This window comes from Hippoglossus stenolepis, chromosome 16 (assembly GCF_022539355.2).
Source record: "Hippoglossus stenolepis isolate QCI-W04-F060 chromosome 16, HSTE1.2, whole genome shotgun sequence".
NCBI classification, from domain to species: domain Eukaryota; kingdom Metazoa; phylum Chordata; class Actinopteri; order Pleuronectiformes; family Pleuronectidae; genus Hippoglossus; species Hippoglossus stenolepis.
In genome coordinates, this window is record NC_061498.1 from 14,982,488 (window position 1) to 15,004,238 (window position 21,751).

General features: G+C 41.0%; 1 protein-coding gene across 3 annotated transcripts; it reads left to right on the top strand.

The window, feature by feature from the left end:
- Positions 1 to 1,607: 1,607 nt before the first annotated feature.
- znf652 (zinc finger protein 652) lies at positions 1,608 to 20,438 on the top strand. 3 transcript variants are annotated; one of them, XM_035179908.2, is made up of 6 exons: positions 1,608 to 1,917; positions 6,275 to 7,782; positions 10,266 to 10,413; positions 10,628 to 10,743; positions 14,908 to 15,052; positions 16,951 to 20,438. In XM_035179908.2, exons 2-6 carry the CDS (start codon positions 6,757 to 6,759, stop codon positions 17,571 to 17,573), a joined length of 2,058 nt encoding a protein of 685 aa, XP_035035799.1. In that variant the 5' UTR covers positions 1,608 to 1,917; positions 6,275 to 6,756; the 3' UTR covers positions 17,574 to 20,438. The 3 variants fall into 3 exon arrangements, with proteins under 3 accessions (XP_035035799.1, XP_035035800.1, XP_035035801.1); XM_035179909.2 differs by lacking the exon at positions 1,608 to 1,917 and adding an exon at positions 1,924 to 2,052; XM_035179910.2 differs by lacking the exon at positions 1,608 to 1,917 and adding an exon at positions 2,084 to 2,228.
- The last annotated feature ends 1,313 nt before the right edge of the window (positions 20,439 to 21,751 follow it).

Sequence of the window (21,751 nt, forward strand, 5' to 3'; positions counted from 1 at the left end):
AAAGTGGCTGAATTTTAGTTTTTAGTGATTTTATATCAATGTTCATGCCCTCCTCCACTGGTTCCTTTGAGCACTTACTTGAAGGTCCCCATAGAAACAAAAGGGGGAAATGCATGAAATCCCTTCCTGAGACAAATCATACGTGTCAAAAAACGCTGATAAGGTTCAAGTCAACATAGATTGTCTGGTACAACAGGGACTTCAACATCCAACTAGATCCAATGTATTTTACACTGTCCCAGAAGTGACAAGCAAACAAAGGTATATCTGACACATTATTTTAATGATTACTAAGAAAAATTATGTTTATTTTCCACCGAACACAACTCAGTGGATTCAAAGGCTAAAACAAGTCCATTCAATGAAGTATATGACCGTGGTCAACATACCGCTGGAGGGTCCTGGATCCTCATTGTAAGTTACATGGTCAGTGCATAGAACCTGAAATTATTAATTAAACTAATCAATTAAATGATTACCAATAACTGTCAATCTTGATAACTGAATAATAGTTGAAATAATTTTTAAGCAAAGGTTCACTTGTACAAGATTCTAAATTCTGAATATAAATCTGCTATAATCACTGTTGAAACATCTTTGAGTTTTTGACTGTCGGTCAAACAACAAAAGTAATTTGTTCACTTGGACGTCAGAGAATAATGGCAGATAGTTTCTTTCATATTTTTTACATTTTATACACTAGAAAATCAATTGTTAAACAAAACCATAATGATGTAATAATACTGATAAATATGTCAGATTTATTGATATTGAAAACAATTTTGGTTTGAGTCTCACACTACTTGTAAAACTAACGAGGTTTGTGTGTCTGTGACGTGGCACAGAATAAAATTATAATTTGACTCTATTTTACATCAATTGACCACAATATAAACTCAGACAGTTGGGCACTCTCCTATGCTGACCTTGTATAAAACCAGGACTACAAGAGAGAGGAACCATCATTGTGGAAACTACACAGATAATAAATAAACTTGCAATCAATCAAATTATTTAGACTTTAGAATTATTGGGGTTTATTTGTTTTGTAAATTCCTGTGAAACTATGACCCCAATGTCGAGAATTGTGAAAAATAATAAATATAAAAAACACAAAATTATAATTTTAAATAGTGAGAGTTAATAGTAAAAAATAGAATAAATTACTAAGAATATCAGGATTTTCTAATGAGAGGATAAATTGTCCTCAGAGTCCCACAATGAGCCCAATGTCAAGATTTGTGAAAAAATAATAAAGTAAAAAAAAAAACACCTTACAATGATAATATTAAACAGTGAGAGTTAATAGTAAAAATAGAATAAATTACTAAGAATATCAGGACTTTCTAATGAGAGGATAAATTGTCCTCAGAGTCCCATTATGAGCCCAATGTCAAGAATTATTAAACAAATAAGAAAGTTTAAAACAAAATTAAAATGATAATATTAAAGTGTGAGAGTTCGTAGTAAAACAGACTAAACTAAGTACATCATCAGGACTTTCTAATGAGAGGATCAATGGTCCTCAGAGTCTCCACATTATTATTTAATCAATCAGTGATTTAAACCCAGCGGGAGCGCGCGCCGCCGTGCCCTGTCTGCTTTGAACGGGAGAACCAGACACTCTGTCGCGCGGCCTGGGATGAGCGCGGGACGGCGGCGGCGGTGGTACGCGCGAGAGCTGTGCCGGGGCCACGTAGCGGGGCTGAGGACGCACCGGCGCAGGTTCCTCCGCTGAGCCCGCAAACAAACAACAACAAATAACAACAACCTCGCGCATTTTGGACTAAACAAACCAGCGGCGCTTCATAAATGCACGTCCGCGAATGTGGAGGGAGCGAGAGAAGTGTGCGTGCAGACCCGAATCTGTGCAACTGTGATTGCACGAGCGCAGGAGGGAGGTCGCTCCCGGCGGAGGTAAGGCAGCGAACCGACAACAAATATGTTGCTACACAACTTCATTTCAAGCCCCCGTAGCGCGGGGGTGACATGCGTGGCAGCCGCCGGGGGAAGCGCACACGGGGTCGCCGGTAGCCGGTGGCCGGAGCTGAGGTGAGAAACCAGCGGAGCTCCCAGCAGTGACTTTGTGACAGTGTCGAGTTGAGTTGTCAGGAGCGTTGCACCGCTCCGGGGTTTTGTGTCGTCTTCCACCACAGGAAAGACACGGTGATAACCGAGCGTGACATCGGCTCTTCCTCGCCCTTCACGTCGCTCCAGCTACTGTCAAGGTGCCGTGTCGAAATCCAGTGTAACGTAGATGCTAAAAATCCGAGCTTATGCTAGCTGTAAGCTAACTAGCCCCAATCAGGGCGGTTTGGGGTTTAAGTGAAAGTCTTGTATCTGTTAGCTCGTGCATGTCAGCGAATGCTAGTGTTCAGCTCTAGTTGCATGTGCAGTGTAGTGCGTTTGTTTTCCAGGACGAGTAACCTATCCTCAAATATCAAATGGCTGCACCTTGAGCTAATGTAGCCAAGTTAGCTTGTCATGTGTGTGCAGGTTAGTACCTATGGAATATTGCTTGCTAGCTAGCTAGGTAGCCTAAGTTGGCCGGGCCTGCACAGTGTTTCTGCAGTTCGGTGTTTTTGTTTTAACGCTGTCTTTGCTTCATACCCACCGCAACTCTTGTGCTGTGGTCTTGTAGCTGAAAATAGTAGCTTCTGTCTTGCGAGCACTATAAAAACAGATGATAGCTGCTGCACCACATCTCGTTATAGTTTCCAAATTTATGTTTAGGGTTCGCCTTCGCGCTCTGTAACCTCGTTTGAAGCTGATTTTGTTGACCCAGTCCTCACGTTTGTATTTCAGCATTGTTCTACAATCTGAACTTTGAACAAAAGATCCGTGTTGAATATTCCCATGTTGTCTTTCCCCCCCCTTTCAGAATAGAGGGATCACAGTTGTAAACATCAGTGGACTCTGTCTCCTGTCATGTATGACAGTATCTCTCTGTGTGTGTGTGTGTGTGTGTGTGTGTGTGTGTGTGTGTGTGTGTGTGTGTGTGTGTGTGTGTGTGTGTGTGTATGTGGTGAGGAGACTAAAGAAACATGGAGTGGGAGATGATAATCCTGCCTCTCTTCTAAGATACCTCAGACCAAAAACATTAGTTACTGCTCTATGACCCGATTATGAGTTTGAGGGCCAAATACCTACAGAGGCTCGGAGCACCCCTGCAGTGCACCACACAGTGAGCTGGTTAGGTCTTATGAGTTGGGACCGGGTGAGGAATGTGAACCCTCACACGGTCCGCTACAAGCTGCAAAAGGGAAAGCTCATTAAAGTCTAGACTTTAGAGGGAGCGTGGATTCAAGGAGCACTGCTGCATAATAAGAAGCAAACGTGACACAATTTGGCTGCTTCAGACTCGTCTCATCTGCCTTACTGTCACAGCTCAGCCCGAGCACTTGTGAACACTCGTGCCATGTAGTGCTGTAAAGGCTTTCCATCCTGTGTCATTCAGATCTTAAGCCACAGTCGAATCTTCTTGGTATATGAGGCTTCGTGGCTTACGCTATATGAAATGAGGTTCGGCTTCTCGTAATGTTGCTGAAGCATTGTCAAGAAAGGCTTTGAATTGGTTGTTATTTATAAAACTTTTGTATTTTTGGGCAAGTTTTGCTGAACATTAATGCTTTGGAGACATTCAGGGCAAAGTTCTACCGATCAATGTGACAAGGTGATTGTGTCAACTAATTACCAGTGATATTGAGAAATCTGCACTCTACTTGATTCCCCACATCAAAGGGTTGCATTATGAGTGAATCTCTGAAATGACTCATTGATAACAGAAAGCAAGGCAAAGGATTTTTTTCAATATTGGTAACAACACCCTTTGTTTATTTGCATGTTTGCAATTTTCAGTTGTGAATTTAGCACTTTTTAATTAGTTTGATTTGGTAATTGTAAAATTATTTACATTCTCAAAGTTAGCTGTTGTATTAAATAATAGAGAATGGAACCAGCTGGTTGGATTTTAGGTCAAGTTCAGCCAGTGGTTTATCATGGAATTTATATTCCTCGGCCATCCAGAGGCAGGATAATCTATCAGGCTTTGTGTCTAAGACAGCCATGTGAGTTCAGATGCTCTAGTAGCGCAGAGCGGGCCCTCCCCCTGTGGTCTTAATGCTCTCTCTCGAGCTGCTGTCCAATTCTCAGAAAGGATCAGCGTCGGCGTGCACAGGAAGACAGGTGTGTCTTGTAGCGTTGACAGTAAAGTTCTGCATAACTAGCTTTCACTTTGAGTTTCAAACTGGTAGAACAGATTTATGTATGTTTTGGCTTTAATAAAAATGCAAACATAATTTGGCATCTTATCTATCTACCAGGTACAATCTATTGTAATGAAATGACGAGATGACCAAGAAAATCAGTTCAAACTTAAACCCTGATTGAATGTTATGATACACACAATGTCTCTGTGACAGTCTTATTAATGTTCGCTTAAAACCTGTGTAAGTCTCCTTTTTAGCTTTCAAAAGTCTGTCTGTGGTTTGAAATTATTCTGGTTTTATTTTATATTTTTGTGAGCAGGTGCAGTTTATGTTCAGTGTGAATTAGAGTTTGAACTGAACTCTAAATAATTAAGATATTGCAAGGACTGTACAAGTAAAACAATACAAATTAAAACAATATATTTTAGGTGTCAAGTGCTCTACACTCATCGTGTCATTGTTGATTCCCCCCCCCCCGGCACACTGTTGTTCTTTCTTCCACTCTCACAAACCCTAAATCATGCTTGTAAATAAATGACTGGAACAAAGAAATCTTGATGGGTCAGGTGGGCTGTGTTTGAATATAAAAGTTCCTCTTGGCCTATTTGTATTTTCTTTGCACACATTGGAGCATCAGTTGTTAATAGAAGTCAAACACAAGATGTTTGTAGACACACAATAGAATGTTTGCTGTCTCCAAGAAAGGAAATGTTTGTTTTTTTTCTGGCTTTGGGAGGTTTTCTATTGAACCAACCGTCCTGTTGCACACTCATTATGTTTAACGGGGTGTAAGGTTGTTTGAGGTCACCCAACTGTCAGCCAGGGACACCCCAGCAGATGTATGCAAAGCTCCAGAACCAACCAACAAGTATAAAAGCAAAGATTCCACAAGGAAATATATTTATTTGCATTAAGGGTTTTGGTTAGCATTGCATTTATCTTCAACCTGCATAAACATGATGATATGACTGTAGGTTCCACATTTTGCAATGCTTAGGCATCATTGAAAGGTTGATATACAGTTTCCTGTGGTTGTGTTTGCAATACAGGCTCTGGAGCTGTGGTTTACACTATGCTCTCTAACAGTTAACAGTCAATGGGAGGGGTGGCACTTTAGCATTTATTGTTTAAAAACTAAGATGATGTCGTGTTTTATCTGTGTTTTGCCATCAAATTGGTGTAGGTTGGTTTTTCCGGGAAGTTCTTAAAATAGTTTTTCCAGATTTTAAACCGGAAAGACACAAAACATGACAACAGTAAAAGGTTTTTTTGACTGGAGCAACTAATTATTATGATCTACAGCAATTCAATCTGTGCTTACATATTTTCCATTTCTAATTAAATGGAACAATTAAAAAGCTTTTCAGGTGTTTTTGCTCTAATTGTTACTGTAAGATATTAGAAATCTTTTCTAACCAGCGTGGGACTAAGTTGCATTTCCATTGCTGTAAATTAGGGCTGGGCGATAAGACAATATCATTAATTGTCGCAATATAAATTCCATCATTAGCAATATAACAAAGGTTTAATATAAAGTGATATTTTGCTTATGCATTGTGTAAGCACAGTGAGGAGGTATAACGCATAATTGATCTGCCTCAGATTTGCTCATAAAGAAGAATTTAAAACCACTACCTTCACTAAAGAGCAAAAATATACTGACACCAACAATTTCATTGCAGTATAATTTTAGGCCATATCACCCAGCACTATGGTAAATCTGATCTTAAATTAACAAAATGTTTTATGGTGGATCACTTAATAAAGCAAACCATCTCTGTTGTATTATATATTGAAGTGTTTCACTTGTGGTCGGGAAATATTTAGGTTGCTCTTTCTTTCTTTTTTTTTATTACGCTGAATCTCACAGTAATTTGTGAAGGCTGTGGTTTCAACTCCTACACACAATACTGAAACCTTTGTGGGCAAATGTGGCGCTCAGTGCCGAAAACCTGACAGTATCGCTTTAGTTTCACCTCACACTCTAGAGATGCTCAACAGTGGAGAAGAACCTTCCCCCATTTCATATGTATTTCTCCCTTTTTCTTCTCTGTCTCGTCTCACAGGTAATGGACTCTAAATGGCTCTTCAAGCAAGACACAAAGGTCCTTATAGCCGTTCCATGTCTGGCATTCAGCTTGTCTTTACCTGCTCTGCAATTTGAAGACACTGGTACCAAGCAGAGCTGCAGTCTTCACAGACACTGAATCTGGACCCGGTCTACATCTCGCATAACTGGAGAGGAATTTAACTTCAAATGTTTGGCATCAAAGACACTGAGGCTTTGATTTTTCTGTCAGATTTTTTTTAAGCGTACAAAACAAAACTTGGAACAGATTGTATGTCTTTCCAACAGCGTTCCCTACCTTGGACAGCATGGATGCTCTCTTTGAATCAGGTTGACTGTCTCTCACCTCATCCCCTCCTTCCTGTCTCCTTAGCAGAAGGAAGGTGGGGGATTGGTGCGGCGTCCCCTGCCTCTCCTTATAGAATACGCTAGTCTAACAAGGCACCATAGCAGTAATTTTTCCAATTTCTATCCCTCTTCATGAAATCCTGCCAGAGCCTCAAGGAAGAGGTTTCCGTCCCTAGCCTTGGCGGGATGTCACAGGAGGAGGGACGCAGGGCGCAAGTGTCCCAGTCCTATTTTCACTCCCCTAACCCAGATCTGGACCTGACGGGCAAGCTGTACAAGAGGGAGGTTGGTGGCAAGCCTTATTCTGTGTTAGTGGACAATAAAATGGCGGCCAAGTCATCCATGGGAGATCAGAACATTGGTCAGTTGCCCACACAACATGTGACCCCTCAGCAGCATCAGCAGTATTTCAGAGAGGGAGGAGCAGTGCAGGAGGCAGAGATGCAGGCTGGCAACAACGGCACGTCTGATGACACTGAAGATGACGACGACGATGAGGAAGAAGAGGGGGAGGATGAGGACGGTGAAGAGGAGAGCTTTAAACGTGAGCAGATCATTGTTGAGGTTAACTTGAACAACCAGACTCTTCATGTTTCCAAGGGTGACAACAAAGCTGGAACCACACCAGATAACTCTGAGAGAGCTGGCAGTGACGATGATGACGATGAGGAGGAGGAAGACGAGGAGGAGGACGAGGAAAGCCCTGATGAAGAAGAGGAGGACGAGGAGGAGGATGAGATAGAAAGCCGAAGAACAAGGTCAAAGAGGGCCCGTCGGGGTGCCAGTAGCTCAGCAGCTCCCAGCAAGCCACAGAGGAAAAGCCTCAGAACAGCTCTGAGCACCGCCACTGGTGGAATGACCACCAGGGGGCGTCGGAAGCGCATGGAGCCTCCGAAGGGCATGCGCAGGTCAGCCAGGTCAGCCCCATCGTCTGCAGGTTCCACAACCACAACAACCGGAGGGAAAGCAGAGGTGGAGGAGAAGGAGATGCTGGCGTGTGAAAAGTGCCCTCGTGTGTTCAACACGCGCTGGTACTTGGAGAAGCACATGAACGTCACGCACAGGCGAATGCAGATTTGTGACAAGTGTGGCAAAAAGTTTGTCCTGGAGAGTGAGCTGGCCTTACATCAGCAGACTGACTGCGAGAAGAACATCCAGGTAAAGCAAACATCTCCTGTCTCCTACCATATCTCTGCAATTAGCCCTGCAAATGTTATTCTAAATGGGAGAGCAGTGTATTGCCATGATTTACCATACTGTGAGATATTTGTTATTTAAATACCAAGATAGAATTTGATACATTTAGCACCTGCCTTGGCATTCATTATATTTATAGTAGATTTGTTGTGTGTTTTTATGCAGTAGCATTAGTTTTTGCTCACACAGAGTCACATTCTTAATGTAAAAAATGTGAGGTAATATACTTTAGTAAGCATTAGCAGGAAATCTGAAAACATAATTGTTTTAATATTGGGGGTTGTAAGTACAGACATGGCACACACGCCCTTTGAAACTGCCAACATGTGTAATTTAAACAAAGTGAGAACAATATGTTTTCAGTTCTCTAAAACTGAAAAGGGTGATTTGATATATTGAAACCCAAGGGGAATGCGTTTGGCATGGCTTACTTTACCCTCCTGTTTTGCTTAGAATGATTTGCATCTTTAGTTACTTTATGAAGAAAGTATATCTTAACCCAGTTGTTTAACCCAGTTGAAACATAATTTCTGATGATAAATGTTTTCTAATAATTAGGTGAGCTTCATGGAGGTGAAAATGGCATTTATTGATGCAGAACCTGATTCTGTCTCGTTGGAACAAACAAATGAAAACTGATTTCTCATAATATTAATTTCTTTCATTATTTGGAAAGAGTTCTTTGAAAAGATCAGGCTTACCTATCCATGTGCATTTAAGCTCAAGTCACTTTTTTTAACAAATCAAATGCATTTTATTGACACACTGACTTTTAAATCTATAATTCAGACCATAAAAAGTTGTCATCTCCTCATATATCAGGTTTTATCAATAAGAACGTATCGTAGTGGGTGTAATAAATTTAAATGCTAATGAACAAGAAAAGAATTCAAATTCTTTTCAATTAAGTGCCAATACTGTATAACGCATTAAATATCTGTTCCACTCTGATGACACAAAAAACAATTAAAAACTGGTGGCATCAAGTGTCTTTTAGAATTCACATAATACGTTGAACGGAGATTGTTTGCATTGGATCGCTGTTTAGAGTGAATCTTGAAGGTCTGTCAATTAATTGGTTTGCATATTATTCAAAATGATGATAAAGATAATCACAAATATCATGTTCATGGCTTAGATGGAAGACGATGTGCACACAACTGTTTATGTGGTGCTTAATGGAAGTAGGAAAGAAAAGAGACTGGCAAAAAAAAATCACATGATATGTTGGCCAGTGTTTGCAAGAAGGCACGTGGGAGATGCTGCAATAATTCTATTTTATCTGAAGACACCCAATTTAACTTTTTGTCCATCATATGAACTGCTTTATTGTTTTTGCATATTTGTGGTGTAATCACAGCGTGATTTTTTGCACAGCTGCCTCTCTGCTGTAGGCCCTGCAGACTGTGAGATAACTGCCTTCACAACTGGATTTATTTTCCTGAAAGTTGGCAACCCCAAGCATAAAGAAACAAAGAGAACATTTAGAGAAAAAATAAAAGATACGGATTGATCTACTAAGTTTATATCTGTATTTGCTTCCAAGGGTGCCTAACCTGAGTTTAAATTTGAAAGGAAGTGAATATTTCTGCATCAGTTTTATAAACCTTTATTGTTTACTTTGACATTCAAGCCTGTGTCTTTTGAGCAATCTCAAATAGCATCCACTGTCATTCAGTTTCAAAAAACAAAACATGACAATGTCCCCACTTATGTGAATTAATACCTCATAAGCATGGCAGTAAAGCATCTGCAGATCTTGAGGTCATAAAATGAAGACATTTTCCCCCATAAAACCTCAGACAACGTTAAAAAGTCAATTAAATTTACAAAGCTCTTGAACATTTTTCTTTTCTAATCATTTTATGTGGTTGTGGGCTGTCACAAGATAATTTACAGCTTTAAACTACAAGTGTGGTGGAAGGTTTTCAATCTTTTTTGTGGAGTTTCAATCTTAATTCTCTGTCTTGCAAACTCTACAAAAATGCAAATGAATTAATGTCAAGATATACAAGATATATATTTAATTAATAGTTAAGGTTTGATTGTCCCTGCTAGCTTTCCCTTTGACTGCGGGACAAAAAGTATTACAGTGCATTTTATGAGGTATTAAAATCTTAAAGTCTTAAATTAAATTTGGTAAACAATGTATAAATCCTGATATAATTTAACCAGGAATTATATCAAGGAACTGGCATTGACAAAGTCCACTTATTTCTCCTTGTTTCTTTTCCCCTGTTGGTTTATTGACTGTGATCAGCAGATACCCAGAGGAGTTTCAGCAAATTAAATCCATACTGACTTTAACCCAGCAGAGGGAGCTGGACTATAAGGAAACAATTAAAGCAAATGGGAACCAGCTAATGGCCCTCAGGTTGTGTTGCTCATGATACTAATCAGCAACAATAAGCTTTTTTTTGTATTTTTATGTGTTTTACTTTTAGTGCGTCTCCTGCAACAAGTCTTTTAAGAAGCTGTGGTCACTGCATGAGCACATTAAGATTGTCCATGGTTATGCAGAGAAGAAGTTCTCATGTGAAATCTGTGAGAAGAAGTTCTACACTATGGCTCATGTCCGTAAGCACATGGTTGGTAAGTAGGAGCCTTTTTTTTTTCACAATTCAAACCTTAATGGCCCAAACACATCCCACAGTTCAGCATGACATGAACTACAACAACATGTTTTATATTATTGATTATTTTGATAGGATTGTCAAAAACAATTTCTTTATCTGTGTTCAGGTTCAGACCAAAACTGATATTCAGTTATCTCTGTGTTGTTTTCCTCTGTCTTATCTTTCTTCAGCTCACACTAAGGACATGCCCTTCACCTGTGAGACATGTGGGAAATCGTTTAAACGCAGCATGTCCTTAAAAGTTCACTCTCTCCAGCATTCTGGAGAGAAACCCTTCCGTTGTGAGGTAAGATTGTGTCTGTTTGGATGTGATATCCTGTATTCACAGGAATCTGGACTGGGCTGGAATCTAGTAGAGTTAGATATCATTTCACAGCAGGCACCAAAATGTGACACCACTGCATCCAGAGGGACCACTTTTCATTGGATTTCTGTTCTTTGCTCTCATTTGACTATCTGTTAATACTAAAGTTAGGGCCCAAGGAGAGCACAAACTTATTTCTGAGGCTACATCAATACTTGCATGTTTTATTTTAAGTATGTGAGCATTTTAGCTCCATCATACGAACACCTGAAAACTCCTGTCATGTGCACTGCTCCTGCTGTTGTGTACAGGAAGCCAATTGTCCACTCTACATTCGGTTGCTTAGTTGCAGATAATACTTAGAACTAAAAACATCGGTGAAAAGTGAAAGGAGGGATTTCTTTTCTTGGAGGGGTGGAACTGTGAGTAGTCGAACTGTTACAGAGAGTAGTTGAGTCACACTGATAAAACTGACTGTGACTCTGTCATACCTGGTATTAATGTGTTTTTTGTGATCTGATCACAAGTGGAGAGCTCTGAGTGTGTGTGTTCACACCTGACATTAATATGTGACCAATTAAAGGAAAGTATCGATCATTTTGTGCTGGTCAGTGTGTCATAATAAAACCTCAACGAGAAGAGAAAAAATACGTTTGATTTATAGTGAAACTGCAGCGGGTCAGACGACCTCGGCTAAGTAGGAGGTCCCCTCATATGTGGCCCAGGTTTGATTTGCGTTCACACTGCTAAAGGAATGTGGACACGTGTGGCCCAGACCACCTCCGAAAGTGGTCTGGCGTGATCGGATCGCTATCCGATCTCAGTGCTTTCACACATGTACTTATAGCTGTCCACTTGTGATCGGATCACAAAAACCACATGGTAATTACACATGTGTACGGGTTCTGTGTCGTTGTTTCCAGACATCTCCTTGTCTGCCCATTCTAGTTAAAACACAGCCCCAGAGTTTTCAACCAAAATGAGACAGGCAGCATTTCCAATGTGCTTTGTTTTAAGTGCTCGAAAACTAAACAAATATGTATTCATGTGGATGTTGCTTGAGACAAAGCGGCTAAAACAGCATGTGGGAGATTTTTTGTGCTTTATGCAAATTGTCCCTCTGTGTGTTAACAGTGTTTCACACTTGGCTGCTCAGTATGAGTACAGTACAGAACATCCCTGTCTTTATAAGTCATATTTTAACTATCATTCACATAACACCAATGCCATATGACTCAGCAGTTCCCAACCATACACTGGTTTTCTAAGTTGTGTAAATTCTGACATGTTTCTCGTCATTGTTGAGGTATTCTTTACTTTACTGCTCATACCAAGCATGAACAAATATGTGAACAGAATATAATGTTGATATAGTGGAGTGATGTTTGTCATAAATACACACACACTTGCATTTCATCGTCTTTCTTGTCCTTTTCTAACATATTTATTTTGAGCTGAATTGAGCTCTCAGGACTGATTGTCTTGAGTGGAGTAAGGTCACAGTTTTGGTGAATGTGCCCTTGTTTGCCTTAGTAGAAGCATCAGAGAAGTTTTCACTCATTGGTTTGAACAGATTGTGGTTTATGAACAACACAATCGCTATTTTCAGTTGAAGTCTTCATGAGCGAGGGAGAGCGTCCTCTTTTATTTTTGAACCTTCACTGGACTGTTGGAACATTTGAGTTGTACAGAGAAGCTGAAGTCAAACCATGTCAAATATTAGCAAACCACATGTATACAGAGTTCACCATTACCTGGAACATAAGAGGAATGTTGGAACAAAATATGTCTGTGTTTTAAAGCTTTCACAGACCTCATTCAATGACCATGTTTACACAGACAGCAATACTCCAACTATTTACCTTATTCTGAATGACGCATTATTTTGATTATGATGTTTACATGACTTGCTAATATAATATTCCATTCATATTCGTGTTTACATGTTACAGGGCGTAATACCTTTGCTATACCCTTGAGTGGTAAAGCTTCAACTCGTTATTATTCCATCTTGTTGACACTCGAACCCAGGCCATGTGTCTTCTGGCAGTTGGTAACTTCTGTTTGTCGACGTTACAAAATGCTGTGAAATCTCCAATTGGACGTTATATTGAGATTGAGACGTATACATGTCAACATAATGTGGGTAAGGTTGGGAATACTGCATGTTTTAATTTGATTATTGCTTTTTTCCGAATCTGACCTCATTCGGGTTAAGGTCATCAGAAAATGCTCTTTACATGAGAGTACCTTAACATGCTTTCAAACATTCAATGAACTCCAGACAATCTCCAAGTTTTTTTTATAGCAGGATATTGTCTGCAGAATTCACCGCAAGCAAGTGGGAGCGCTGATGACATTTCTAACACGCAATGGACGCAAAAGAGACAAAAGCTAAAAGAGTACAAATATCTTAGGATTAAAAAAAAGAGTTGCCGTACATGTAAAAGATGCAGACGAAGAACTTGGAAAGACAACGAGATTCGAGAGCTTTAAGGTGATAAGGACAGACGCAGGGTCATGTGCTATAAACAAAAACATATGATCTTCACAGCAGAATACATTGTGTCCTGCCTCCTGCATGCTCTACCCAGACGTCACCCCTCATCTATATAATCTGGAGAATTTCTGATCCAGAGAATCTCCTGCTGCATTCTTCATATTTGACAAAGTCTGCACCCCATTGTCCTGCAGTTCATGTCTTATAATGACTTTATTCACACTATTGTCTTAATCAGGTTAATGTTTAAATATTACTGTCCATGTAAGCATATGAAGATACATTTAGTCACATTGTGGTTAGGGATTTGTGAGCTATTTCTGCTTGAGAGTCCAGAGTTGGCAGCAGTTGATAATCATAACCCAGTCGAGACTCATTAGTTCAAGGGCTGACAGATGGGCTGCTTTACTCCCACCCAAGGCCTTTTAATGTCCAACCGCTTAAATGGACAGCACACAGGGAGCATGTGTGTTTGGGTGGAGTTGTCTTTCTACTCTCTAACATGTAATTACATGCTTATTAAATGTGCGTTTCATGTATAGGCCATTCTCCTTAGTGGTCTTACACTGTACTGCCATATGGAAGCTGCTAGATTCTTTTTCCACAACATTTATTTAGTCAGGTTGTGTCATTCAGGTTGTTAAAGTCTCACTTCAGGAATAGACATGACCAAGAAAGCCTCATAAGTCAAATATACAGCCTGGTCACATTCACACAAACATTCTTGGTATTGTTGGCTTGGTGCAGTAGCCTCATTTCTTATGTATACAAAGCTGCTTTCAGACATTCACTGGACTCCATAGAGCCTCTGTGATAACTCCGGAGGAGGTGCATGTGTCAAAGCAAATGTCTGAGTGAGACGCTCCATAGTTTCTACAGACTTTATCCTCCTCACCTCCTAGTATTAAGTCCGTAGAAATCCAGGAGAAGTCGATGTGTGAACACAGCAGGGGATCCCCCGCTGGATTCACCACGGAGTGGGGGTTGATGAAAAAATCCAAAAAGCAGTGACACGTAGAAGACATCGAATTTGTGGTGATAAGAAGTGACGACTGTGTCGAGGTGCTCTAAGCATGATCTTGTGATCAACGAAGCAGAGTTAATACGTCACTTCCTGCCTCTGTCTTCTGCACCCAGTTGCTCCACCTCTTGATTGAATAATGCAGAGAATCTTCCGGTGCGTTGTGCATGTGTGAAAGGCAAGCTACGGTTAAACCCTGTTGCCAAGTCTCCGGATTTTACCCGGAGGTCATGTCTGAAAACGACTCCGGCATCCTGGTGGACTCCCTCATATGCAAAATGGTTACGACCAAGTTGTTTCGCTCTTTACTGCCCTAACCTAACTTGCCCCTTCTGCCTGGTTTCTCTTTTGCATATAAAGTATGCCATGCACAGTAGTCACATGACAGCAGTGTACACACAATTCTAAATAGATTATATAAGAATAAGGGATAGTCACCATCTTGTTCTATAATCTAAAATAAAATGGATCTTTTAACGTAAGATGAGTATGTCAAAAATCAGCAGCCCATTCCAGTTTTCAATGTTGTGTGACTGCAGGTATGTTTGTGTGTTTTTGTGTTCATCCTTGTGCACTGACCTGGTGTGTGCGTTTTATCTGAATGCCTCTGCTGTCTCTGTTGTAGAACTGTGACGAGCGGTTCCAGTACAAGTACCAGCTGCGCTCCCACATGAGCATTCACATCGGACACAAGCAGTTCATGTGCCAGTGGTGTGGCAAGGACTTTAACATGAAACAGTATTTTGATGAGCACATGAAAACACACACAGGTGAGAAAAGACAAGGGTTGTAAGGTTTCTTTGGCCTTTTGTCACGTCTGTTTTTGATCAAAAAATGTTTTCAGAATCCTAGTTTACACTTTTAAAGTCTGTTATGAATACAGAAGCTTCTCTACAAACTGGTAACCTTTGCCGGAGCATAGGAACCTTACCAATCTAATGTCACGAAAATCCTATGTTTAGGCTATAAGATAATAAAATGTTCCTGTTCCTGAGATAGATCCTGGGCCTTTGGAAACAACTATCAGGGTGGAGTCTCCAGTAAGGCTTATACAACTTGTATACAGGAATACTTCAGACTGGTGATGACTAGTTTCAATATTCATACTTGGGAAAAGTAATGTATTTTTACGTTGTTGACATTTAAAATATGCAGCCATCTTTCCAGCCATTATAAAAGGCGGTAGCTTTACAGAAAATGAGGGAACATGAAACATTTACAAGAAGGTTTTTAAAAAGTTTGCTTGTGAACTAGCTAAAATCTGAAAAATGCCATATTGTAGATGTGCGTCCCGCCTCTCTGGCATTTTTAGTCTTCCCTTCAATCTTTGCTAATCTCCTTTCTATTTAAATATCATGCAGTACTGCAACAGGAAATTACAATGAACAAGAAAATGACTGTGCTTCATGCAAAGCAGTCCTTTTGTAAATTTAAATCAGTCTTTGTTGCTTTATTATCATAGTTTTCCCAAGAGAGACAAGGACATGAATACAAAATATTAAGGATGAGTTCAGTATGATGAGTTTTTTTTAGATATTCTGCAGTTCTGTAATGTTGAGCGATGAAAACAAACTATGTCCAGGAGATCGTCAGTCAGCCAGCTTGTCTCCATGCACTCCCTAAAAAAGGAAAAACATGAGATGTAGCCAAGATGAACATTATAGTGGTGAGCGCAAAGGGACTTTGCCCAGTTTATGTAATGAGAGGGATATTTCACATCAAAGAACGGCCTTGTACACAGTATAATGCGGCTTATAATGACTACCCAGACACATGGTGTTTTAGATCCCTCAGATTTTCTGCCCCTGCTGCATTGCTATTTCTAAGACCGAACTGAGCAGCGCAGCCTGTACGTCCTTCACTGGTTTTCTCAAGCCGTGCCTGTCGTGGGTGGACACACCGCTCTCAATTGGCCCTCGCTGTTCTATTTGTGATGTGTAATTACACTACCCTCTCCTCTCCCTGCCGCTAGAAACCAATTTAGTCTCCAGCAGGAGGAGGCACACCCAGTCATGCCCTGTAATAGGCTGCACACATGTTAGACACCCAAAGTTTGGTTCACTGCAGACAGAGTTTTCCACGAATTCTTCGAAGTGCGTGTAAGTTAACATTTACTTAAGACTTTAGCACATTAGCTGTCACCTTTTGATATTCAGTAGGTTTGGAGGAGCTTCACACATAACATGGCAGAATAAGGCACTTAGAGAGCCCCTCAGCAGCCTGTTAATAGATGGCTGTGTGGGTGGTAGCAGGCACATTCAGTGGCTCCATCGAGGGAGGTTAATGAGAGCGGCATTCCACCCAGGCTCCTGTTGTTCACTTTCACATCTCCTCTTCTTAAAGTGTGAATGGTAATAGCTTCCTGTGGAGTGGGTGGGTTGACAGCAAAGACCCTCTATTCAAGATGGCGACTGATTTGCATTTTTAAAAGAGAACTGTTACTCACTATCGAGAGAAATGTTTCATAAATGAAAAAAGTTTACTTTGTCATTCTGAGAGCTTTAATCAGTTGATTATCTCAAATTTTGAAAGCATCAGATTTGACAACAAAGGATCTGACTCCCATGCATCATATTATTTTCTCTGTATAGCCACTGTCTTTTTTTGTTAACTGATACAGTGTCTGTCTCCCTCACTCACTGGTCTCTTATATTCTGAATCTGTGTAGGAGAGAAGCCTTTCATTTGTGAGATCTGTGGAAAGAGCTTCACCAGTCGACCCAACATGAAGCGTCACCGCCGCACCCACACAGGGGAGAAGCCCTATCCCTGCGAGGTGTGCGGCCAGCGCTTCCGCTTCTCCAACATGCTAAAAGCACACAAAGAGAAGTGTTTCCGGGTCACCAGCCCTGTGGTTCTGCAGACCAGCGGCCCGCCCTTGCCTGTCCGCATCTTCACCAACACCTTCTCCTCCTCTTCCTCCACCTCTGGCCCTGGCCCTGGCCCATCAGCTGCCAGCTCGGCTACCCCCTCAGCTCCGCTGGGCCTCAGCCCGACGGGAGGGCCCATGCCTCTGCGAGGCCCTGTGGGACACACATTCTCCCATGTGCAGCTTCACTCAACCCCTTCTCACCATCACCCCCCAACAACCCAGCAACATCTCTCAAACACACCCCAACACGCCCCACCTCACCCCCACCACCACCTGGCCGTGCCCCCAGTCTCTCACCTTCCCCCACCCCCTGCCCTATTCAAGAGTGAGCCCCTAAACCACTGTGGGCATGAAGACAGCAGCTACCTGCACCACATGGCTCATCCAGACAAGGGTCCTGGGGCCCCACAGCACCACTGAACTGTGCTCCGGCACTGCGGGGCCACACCAAACCGCGCGTTGTTTCTCTTGTTTCATAGTCCTGCCTCAGCCCCTCTGATGCAAGGCTCCTAATTTAAGGGTATTCCTCTCAAAAAGAGTTAAATAAGTTAAGCTAAACATACACACGTGAAAGATCCAGACTTATACATCCTCAGTTCACGCATTATATAAGTATGACCCCTACTTAAAAACCCTGGTCAACTGATACGATTTTACAACCTTTTTTTTTCTTGGAACATTTTCTAAGGAAATCTAACGATTCCTGTACGAGTTCTCTACTTGTACATTGATGAGTGTAAAGTATCTCCCGTTCAACATAAGCTGCTGATGGAAGTCAACATATTAATTACCTGGGCTTCTTAAGTCTTCAAGAATCAGTGTCATTGAGCTCTCATCTTAATGTTAATGACTTATGGTTGCACATTGGCTTTCTGTGCAGGTCTGCCCCACAGCAATACTCAACCTGTCCTCCGAGTTGTACTGCAGAGGCTCGGGCATCACATATATGTTAAATGAATGTTGTAACTGGTTCTACCTGAGTCCTTCTCTGCCCTAAGTCGGAGGCTGAGGCTTTCTGTCCTTGGGCCACTGAAGTCGTGCGAGATGCAGTAAGGGGGTGTTTGTAAAGGACATTGAAAAAAATGTTTTGTAAATGCTCGGTTGAATCTTGACATAGTCTAAGATTCATATTATGGATAAATGGTGCTTTCCATTCCAGTACATGAAATATTTCTTAATTTTTCTCTTTCCATTTGATTTTCAGAAGTGTAATATTACACATAGTCATGTATCGTGTGATATAGGTCATGTCTTGCCAGCCTGGCTTTTCTTCAACGGATTTGAGGTTTGAACTATTTTGTGAACAAGAAACTCAGTTTATGCAGAACTTGCTCTCGGCACACGCAGCCTCACACTTACTCAAGCACACGCAAAAGACATGAGGCCACATGGCCACTGATTTACCTACTGTGATCAGTGCAACCTCAGTCTTCAGTACTGCTGGTCAACAGATGCTTTTAGATAACAGATGACTGTCAAATACTGCCACTGTGAGGGGCCAGACATGCGGCCCCATCAGGATCTACCCCACCTCCCTTCGCTGCTGACGAAATGATACGGGTTACCATGTTAAAGGTCGTTGGACACACACACACACACAGTATACACAACTGGGACCTTTCTCATCATCGGTCTTAACAGACAATTATGCATATTCCTCTCAGCCTGTTTTCCACGGTTTGGTGTAGGGAGTTGTAATGTAAAGGTTTATTTTTCACTTTTCATCATACTGACATTCTTTGAGCCACACAGGCAAAGGTGTCGAAACCTGTTGAATGTTGCCTACGCAGAATGATGGCTGATGAGTCATTTGTGTATTTTTATTTTTTTTAATGTTCTCTGATAATTTTCTCAGTTTTGATCTTATGGAGGGTTCTGTAGTGTAGATATACTGTCGTTAGCACATGATAGGAAACGTCAGGATAAAAGGCAGTGGTTGTACAACCTTAAATACTTGGAATTCTTGTATAGATAAGCATACATGTGAACAAGTCAGTGCAAGAAATTACATTTATCAATGTAACAGCCAATGGTGTGAATGTTATTTGTTAAATAGAAGCTGGTTGGCGAGTATTTAGGTTGCTTGTTTGCACCCGGCCTGGTGGTATGTTGAGGAGGAAGATTGCGGAGAGCGAGTGCTTAGGTATGCATGTGTTATTCTCGACCAGCCTGTTTGTCTGTCTGGTTGTCCCCAGTGCTCCCGTACCAAAAGCTGCTTTTACACTGTGTGCCCCAATGTATTCGTATTTGGGGATACGTGAGATGGACAATAGCAGTGAATTCAACATCTTTCTGCCACTCTAACAGAATTCAGCATGAAGTGGTTAAGCTCAGTAGTTTAGGATGTCCCTTTTTTTTTTCTTTTTTTTTTTTTGAGACCTGCAATTATCCTGCCATTTCTGTGGGTCTTAATACCGCTGCATTAATTGCTTATCATCCTTTCCCTCTTGGTTTCACTGCAGTGCTTCAGCATTTTGCAGTATGAATCTTTTGTCTTATTTTTTTTTTGGAGCCTTTTCATTAGTGTGTATTCTCTGCACTTTACTGCTGCGTGGGTGAGGCGCAGGGAAGGGAGGGACTGACAATGCATTGTGGAAAAGAGTGCAGTTGTGGCTGCATGGGAAAGGGTGGAGGTGATTACTTCGAGTGGATGTTTTTAGGCAAGGAAAGGAGGAGAATCCTCGGGTGGAGTCGGTTAGTGCGGAAGGGACCATCGCAAACACAGGACATTTCTTTTAGTATGCGCTTACATTCAATTTCTTATTTAAAAAACACACAAAAAAAAAAACATTTTACTCCAGTATGGACATTCACTCAAAGTAAAAGCAATGGTCATCCTGCTTTGGCAACTTTACACTAGCCCCTCCGAGCTACACCTGAAATACATTCTACTTTTACGTCTGTTCATGGAGCCTCTCTGTCACGTCCTGCTACGTCTTCAGTTTGACGAACGATTCTCCTCCTCCTTTCTTTGTTATATAGAATGCACTTTCTACTAAAATTCTTGGCTAGTTAAGAAAAAAAATAACATTGTATATTCTTTAAAGATGTTTTTAAAAAATCAATATACTTTTTCCCCTTTGTATTTTTAACCACTTAATGTAGCATTGCGTATTTTATTATTGTATCTGGTACAAAATGTGCAGCTTTATAATGTCCTGATTTGTCTTTTTTGTATGTTACCTGGAGATTGAGGAGAAGTGGAAAAAGTTGGGCCTTTTTTGATAATATACATTTAACTGACTGCTAACTTTGAGAAGTAAAAACGAGTAGCCATGATTATCACACATTTGTCATGTCTGTGTCTCTGTGTGCTGTCTTCAAACACGATGGGTTTACAGAAGAGAAACTGAATATCAATGATGATTGTGCACTGATGGGTCAGTGGGTTCAAATTCAGGTAACTTCCATGTGAAACTTTGCCTAAATGCCTTAATTCCAACTGGCGCCTGCTGCAACTGCACATACTGGATTTGCTAAAGTCATAATCTCATTTTTGAAACTCTTGAAACAAACAATATCCACTCCCTAGGTTCAGCAACTTCTCAACTCCGCTTTGTTTTGACTAGGGAAGTTTTAGGTCCTCTTCTCTGTCGCACTTCCTCTTATTTCAGTGTGCCTCGCCCTTCACCTATATTTGCAGCAACATGCATGTTAGCAAGTCTTTTAGAAATTAGAGTTAGTTTGACGTTGCAGATGACCACTTCCTTGCAGTATTGTTTTATTGTTGTCACCGGCAGTGACCTCAGACAGGAAATCTCCTGGTTAAGTAAAGTACCGCTTTAATCTCATCTAAACCCTACATAAGCAGTAATATATGCAGAAAGCTTCATTAAATTATTACCATTTCAATTTCAGACCAAGAGTAAAAAGACATTTTATTTTCAAGTATTTTTTATTCTGTGGACACACAGGTGTTTTTAAGTGGTGCACCAATGAGTCACATAATCCTATAAGGTAGCAGAGCAGGCCGGTGTGTGTGTGTGTGTGGGGAGAAAAGTGTGAGTGACTCACTGAGGGTGAGTGGGTGGTCAGGTACCCAGGCTCACTTCATGAGCAGAGGAGATAATAACACAGCACCGGTACATCTCCGTTCCCATTCGGGGTTTGGAAGTAGTCAGCCACCCCAGCTGTTAGTCATTATGCCTTGTACTGTGTAGAGGAGGGAGGAGGCCACGTCTGTCAGCAGGCAGATAAGCAGAGGAGGGCTTCAGTGTCATGTTGTTCAGGCACGTGATCGCCGCTCTCAAAGTTGCTGCATGTGCCCTGCATTAATCATGGTGTATTTGCAGGTTTGTATAGTTTTATGTTCCAGAGAAACGAGCAGACAACATGCTCCCTGCACGCTGAGATGATAATGTTTCACTATGGTTAATAAATAGAAATGCCCCATTTTTTTCAGATTTTAAATTATGTAGGCTCCTGATGTGATTTAACTTTATTGATTTAATGCTTTATCAGCTTTATCCTAATTCCTTGGAAGCAGATAGAAGCAGGAACAGTTAAATAGATGATTAACCTGAACTGGAACAATGCAGTTCAGTTTGTTAAGTTAAACTAAAGTTTTCTGGGTATTGTTGTCCTAATGAGGTGAGCTC